This window comes from Mesoplodon densirostris, chromosome 8 (assembly GCF_025265405.1).
Source record: "Mesoplodon densirostris isolate mMesDen1 chromosome 8, mMesDen1 primary haplotype, whole genome shotgun sequence".
Lineage (NCBI taxonomy): Eukaryota > Metazoa > Chordata > Mammalia > Artiodactyla > Ziphiidae > Mesoplodon > Mesoplodon densirostris.
Window position 1 is genome coordinate 27689708 of NC_082668.1, and position 6088 is coordinate 27695795.

Sequence of the window (6088 nt, forward strand, 5' to 3'; positions counted from 1 at the left end):
GATCTGATGTTTATGATTTGTTTCCTTCTCCTAACTTTGGGGTTTGTTGTTCTTCTTTCTCTAATTGCTTTAGGTGCAAAGTTAGGTTGTTTATTCGAGATGTTTGCTGTTTCTTAAGTTGGGATTGTATTGCTATAAACTACCCTCTTAGAACTGCTTTTGCTGCATCCCATAGGTTTTGGGTCATCATGTCTCCATTGTCATTTGTTTCTAGGTATTTTTTAATTTCCTCTTTGATTTCTTCAGTGATCACTTCGTTATTAAGTAGTGTATTGTTTAGCTTCCATGTGTTTGTAGTTTTTACAGATCTTTTCCTGTCATTGATATCTAGTCTCATAGCATTGTGGTCGGAAAAGATACTTGATACAATTTCAATTTTCTTAAATTTACCAAGGCTTGATTTGTGACCCAAGATATGATCTATCCTGGAGAATGTTTCATGAGCACTTGAGAAAAATGTGTATTCTGTTGTTTCTGGATGGAATGTCCTATAAATATCAATTAAGTCCATCTTGTTTAATGTATCATTTAAAGCTTGTGTTTCCTTATTTATTTTCATTTTGGATGACCTGTCCATTGGTGAAAGTGGGGTGTTAAAGTCCCCTACTATGACTGTGTTACTGTCGATTTCCCCTTTTATGGCTGTTAATATTTCCCTTATGTATTGAGGTGCTCCTATGTTTGGTGCATAAATATTTACAATTGTTATATCTTCTTCTTGGATTGATCCCTTGATCATTATGTAGTGTCCTTCTTTGTCTCTTCTAATAGTCTTTATTTTAAAGTCTATTTTGTCTGATATGATTATTGCTACTCTAGCTTTCTTTTTGTTTCCATTTGCATGGAATATCTTTTTCCATCCCCTTTCAGTCTGTATGTTTCTCTAGGTCTGAAGTGTGTCTCTTGTAGACAGCATATATATGGGTCTTGTTTTTGTATCCATTCAGCCAATCTGTGTCATTTGGTGGGAGCATTTAGTCCATTTACATTTAAGGTAATTATCGATATGTATGTTCCTATTCCCATTTTCTTAATTGTTTTGGGGTTGTTTGTTTGTTTTTTTTTTTTTTTGGTCTTTTCCTTCTCTTGTGTTTCCTGCCTAGAGAAGTTCCTTTAGCATTTGTTGTACAGCTGGTTTGGTGGTGCTGATTTCTCTTAGCTTTTGCTTCTCTGTAAAGCTTTTAATTTCTTCATCAAATCTGAATGAGATCCTTGCTGGGTAAGTAATCTTGGTTTCAGGTTTTCTGCTGAAAGATCAGCTGTTAACCTTATGGGGATTCCCTTGTGTGTTATTTGTTGTTTTTACCTTGCTGCTTTTAATATGTTTTCTTTGTATTTAATTTTTGACAGTTTGATTAATATGTGTCTTGGCATATTTCTCCTTGGATTTATCCTGTATGGGACTCTCTGTGCCTCCTGGACTTGATTAACTATTTCCTTTCCCATATTAGGGAAGTTTTCTACTATAATCTCTTCAAATATTTTCTCAGTCCCTTTTTTTTTTCTCTTCTTCTTCTGGAACCCCTATAATTCGAACGTTGGTGCATTTAATGTTGTCCTAGAGGTTTCTGAGACTGTCCTCAGTTCTTTTCATTCGTTTTTTCTTTCTTCTGCTCTGCAGTAGTTATTTCCACTATTTTATCCTCCATGTCACTTATGCGTTCTTCTGCCTCAGTTTTTCTGCTATTGATCCCATCTAGAGTATTTTTAATTTCATGTATTGTGTTTGTAATCTTTGCTTGATTCCTCTTTAGTTCTTCTAGGTCCTTGTTAACTGTTTCTTGCATTTTGTCTATTCTATTTCCAAGATTTTGGGTCATCTTTACTATCATTATTCTGAATTCTTTTTCAGCTACACTGCCTATTTCCTCTTCATTTGTTAGGTCTGGTGGGTTTTTATCTTGCTCCTTCTCCTGCTGTGTGTTTTTCTGTCTTCTCATTTTGCTTATTTTACTGTGTTTGGGGGTCTCCTTTTTGCAGGCTGCAGGTTCATAGTTCCCGTTGCTTTTATTGTCTGTCCCCAGTGGCTAAGGTTGGTTCAGTGGGTTGTGTAGGCTTCCTGGAGGAGGGGACTAGTGCCTGTGTTCTGGTGGGTGAGGCTGAATCTTTTCTTTCTGGTGGGGAGGTCACCGTCTGGTAGTGTGTTTTGGGGTGTTTGTGGCCTTATTATGATTTTAGGCAGCCTCTCTGCTAATGGGTGGCATTGTGTTCCTGTCTTGCTAGTTGTTTGGCATAGGGTGTCCAGCACTGTGGCTTGCTGGTCTTTGAGTGAAGGTGGGTGCTGGTGTTGAGATGGAGATCTCTGGAAGTTTTTCACTGTTTGATATTATGTGGAGCTGGGAGGTCTTTTGTTGACCGGTGTCCTGAAGTTGGCTCTGCCACCTCAGAGGCACAGCTCTGACTCCTGGCTGCAGCACCAAGAACCTCCTCAATTTAGGATGATTCGTTGTCTGTTCATGTATTCCACAGATGCAGGGTACATCAAGTTGATTGTGGATCTTTAATCCACTGCTTCTGAGGCTGCTGGGAGAGATTTCCCTTTCTCTTCTTTGTTCTCAGAGCTCTGGGTCTCAGCTTTGGATTTGGCCCCGCCTCTGTGTATAGGTCACCGGAGGGCATCTCTTCTTCGCTTAGACAGGACAGGGTTCAATGAGCAGCCGCTTCGGGGAGTCTGGCTCACTCAGGCCAGGGGGAGGGAGGGGCACGGAGTGCGGGGCGAGCCTGCAGCAGAGGCTGGCTTGACGTTGCACCAGCCCGAGACATGCTGTGCACTCTCCCAGGGAAGCCATCCCTGGATCCTGGGACCGTGGCAGTGACGGGCTGCACAGGCTCCCCGGAAGGGGGCCGTGTACAGTGACCTGCACTCCAACACAGGACTCTTGGCGGCGGTAGCAGCAGCCCCAGCATCCCACACCCGTCTCTGGGGTCCGCGCTTTCAGTCGCGGCTTGCACCCATCTCTGGAGCTCCTTTAAGCAGCGCTCTTAATTCCCTCTCCTTGCTCACCAGGAAACAAAGAGGGAAGAAAAAGTCTCTTGCCTCTTTGGCAGGTCCAGACTTTTTCCCAGACTCCCTCCCAGCTAGCTGTGGTGCATTAGCCCCTTCAGGCTGTGTTCACGCCGCCAGCCCCAGTCCTCTCCCTGCGCTCTGTCCGAAGCCCGAGCCTCAGCTCCCAGCCCCGCCTGCCCCGGTGGGCGAGCAGAAAAGCCTCTTGGGCTGATGAGTGACAGTCAGCACCGATCTTCTTTGTGGAAATCTCTCTGCTTTGCCCTCCGCACCCGTTGCTGTGCTCTCCTCCGTGACTCGGAAGCTTTTCCCCTCCACCACCCATGGTCTCCGCCTGCGAAGGGGCTCCTAGTGTGTGGAAACGTTTACTCCTTCACAGCTCCCTCCCACTGGTGCAGGTCTCATCCTTATTCTTTTGTCTCTGTTTATTCTTTTTTCTTTTGCCCTACCCAGGTATGTGGGGAGTTTCTTGCCTTTTGGGGGGTCTGAGGTCTTCTGCCAGCGTTCAGTAGGTGTTCTGTAGTTGTTCCACGTGTAGATGTATTTCTCATGTATCTGTGGTGAGGAAGGTGATCTCCGCGTCTTACTCTTCCGCCATCTTCCCCGGAAGTTGACCACAGGAATTCATTTAATCCTCACAATCTGACAATAGCTCCTATTATCCCTATTTTACAGATAAGGCAACTTAGGCACAGAGATATTAAGTGACTTAAAGTTTTAAAAAAATTCATTGCTTTAAAAAAGTGAAAGAATGGTGCTAGGCACTGTCAGATTGATGAAATCTGGTCACTGCTCTCAAGAGATCCCAGTCTGTTGTATTCTATAATCTTACTTAGTCCTGAGTTGTTCCCAGATTTAAGGCAAGCAGGAACTAACTTAAGTATTCAGATCATATTCAGTCAAGATTTAGAGATCTGAACAAATCTTCTCTGTAAAATTCTGTAATTTAGAAGACTGTGAGATCACCTTTCCTCTTTATCCTCTTCAAATAATGGAGCAACTATAGGAACTTGGGCACTTCCTGAAGATGTTTTTATGAATCTTAGTTTGGTTAGTTTCAGCTTAGGAGTATTTCATCTTCCTATGTAAGTATTTACTTCATTATATATAATTTTGAACTGGTATATTAATATTCTGCAATGTTACAAAGTAAAAAGAGGTTAACATGCTCATTATATTTGTGTTAAGGAACTAAAACTTCACATTTTTCTTTCCTTTTCAGTACATAATACTTCTCTGAATCAATGGAGAAATGGATATTCTCCTATATGCAAGCCTCAAATGAGGTCAGAATCTTCTGAACAGCTGTTACAGGGAAGAAAGAAAAGACACTTGAGTGAAACAGCATTAGGTAGGTTAAAATGAGGACAGGAGCACTAGTACTAAAAACTGAAAATAAAAAATTCTGATCTCCAAAGAACCTCTGCCTCATGGGATTTATAATCTAGAACAGTCACTAATTACACAAAACATCCATGGTTCTATGAACATTAAACAGCATATTCATGTAGTCAATTCAGAATTATTTGTGGCCTGGGAATCCATCCACTTTATAAGTTAAGGATTTCCTTCCTCTGTTTCCTAACTAGAGTTATCTTCTACTAACTGTCCTCCTGGACAGTAGTCTCCAACATTGTGTTCTAGACTCAAAATATGTCAGTACAAGGTTGCCTTTTAGGTATTTATTACCATTTCTGGTACCTATTGTGGAGATGTTGATTTCACTAAAGCTTCCTCAGAATTTTGATAAACTGGGTGAGATTCATCTAAGGTAACTCAACCGCCTGACTGAATTCCCCTTAGGAACGTACAGTTCCAAGATGAATAGAGATATCTCTGAAACTAGAACTCTGCTAGTAATACAAAGTGGGTTTGTTATGGGGATTTGGGACAAGATAGTTTCAACAGTTATTGCAAATAATGATAAAAAATAAAACTGGAAAGATGTGTATTAAATAACAAATTATCTGTATACTCTATTTGTTCTTATTCATTGTTCCAGTGGATCTAACACTATATACATTAGTCAAGTATGTCTGAGGTATAGTATGTCAATACACCCAGTAAATTAGAAACTATTTACATCCAAGATGTACTTAACTGTAATTATACATGGTGGCTTTAACATATTTATCAGTATGGCCTCTAGAAATCCCACCATAACAGACCAAAGTCATACCTAATATCACACTATCTGATCAACTAGTGTGGAACAAAATTAAACTCCCACCCACATTCAGAGATATCACTATGCTTTTTTGGTGCCTTAACCTTAAGATAACCAACAGTCATCTAGCTTTTGAGGAACTTTCATACATCTTTGCCAAAATATAGGAAAACCTGTATCTCTTAATATAAAAATGCATTATGAAAAAATACACATTACCTAAGATGTAAACTGTTTTACTTGAATTGATAGAACTTTGAGCTAGATGGGAACACAGGAATAGAATGAGTAAAATGCTATACTACAAAGAAGTAACTAGACAGCTCTCTAGACAACAACCATTTTCAATATATGGATATTGATTTGAAGAAACAACTAGCCAGAAAGGACATTTTTAAACAACTGGAATAATATAAATATGAACTGTGTATTAAATTTTACATTACACAGGAAAATATTTTTCAAGATCTGTACTAAAGTAAAATAAACAAGGGCAGTAAGAAAATAAACATATACTCACTAATAGACACAAAACAAATGGAGAAAAGGAACATGGAAGAGACATCTAACAAAGTTGGAAGTAAACTTAACTTTGTTATCAATATTCTGAAAAGAGAAATTTCATTCCTGAAACAGCATGTTATAATAGGAGAAACATTTTCAGAAATCAGTAGTCAGGAGATCAAGTTAAGGAAATCTCCCAAAAAGTAGAACGATATGAAAAAAAATGAGAATAGACAAGAAAATTAAGAGGTAAGTCTTAGAAATTCAACCTCTGAATAAGTTACAGAAAACATGAACAGAGTAAAGGGAGATTAAGATTAAAGAAAGATATGCTGGATAAAAACTGTCAAGACCCCAGAAAATGGAAATTGTGGAAGGACTGTGCCTAAGATTTTTATTAAATTTCCTTAATT

General features: G+C 39.5%; 1 protein-coding gene across 5 annotated transcripts in view; it reads left to right on the forward strand.

The window, feature by feature from the left end:
• KANSL1L (KAT8 regulatory NSL complex subunit 1 like) overlaps nt 1-6088 on the forward strand; it is a 177097-nt gene that overhangs the window by 163223 nt on the left and 7786 nt on the right. For all 5 annotated transcript variants that reach the window (XM_060107421.1, XM_060107420.1, XM_060107422.1 and 2 more), the window contains exon 9: nt 4227-4355. In XM_060107421.1, the coding sequence (XP_059963404.1) occupies nt 4227-4355 (129 nt within the window). The remainder of the gene's footprint in view (nt 1-4226; nt 4356-6088) is intronic.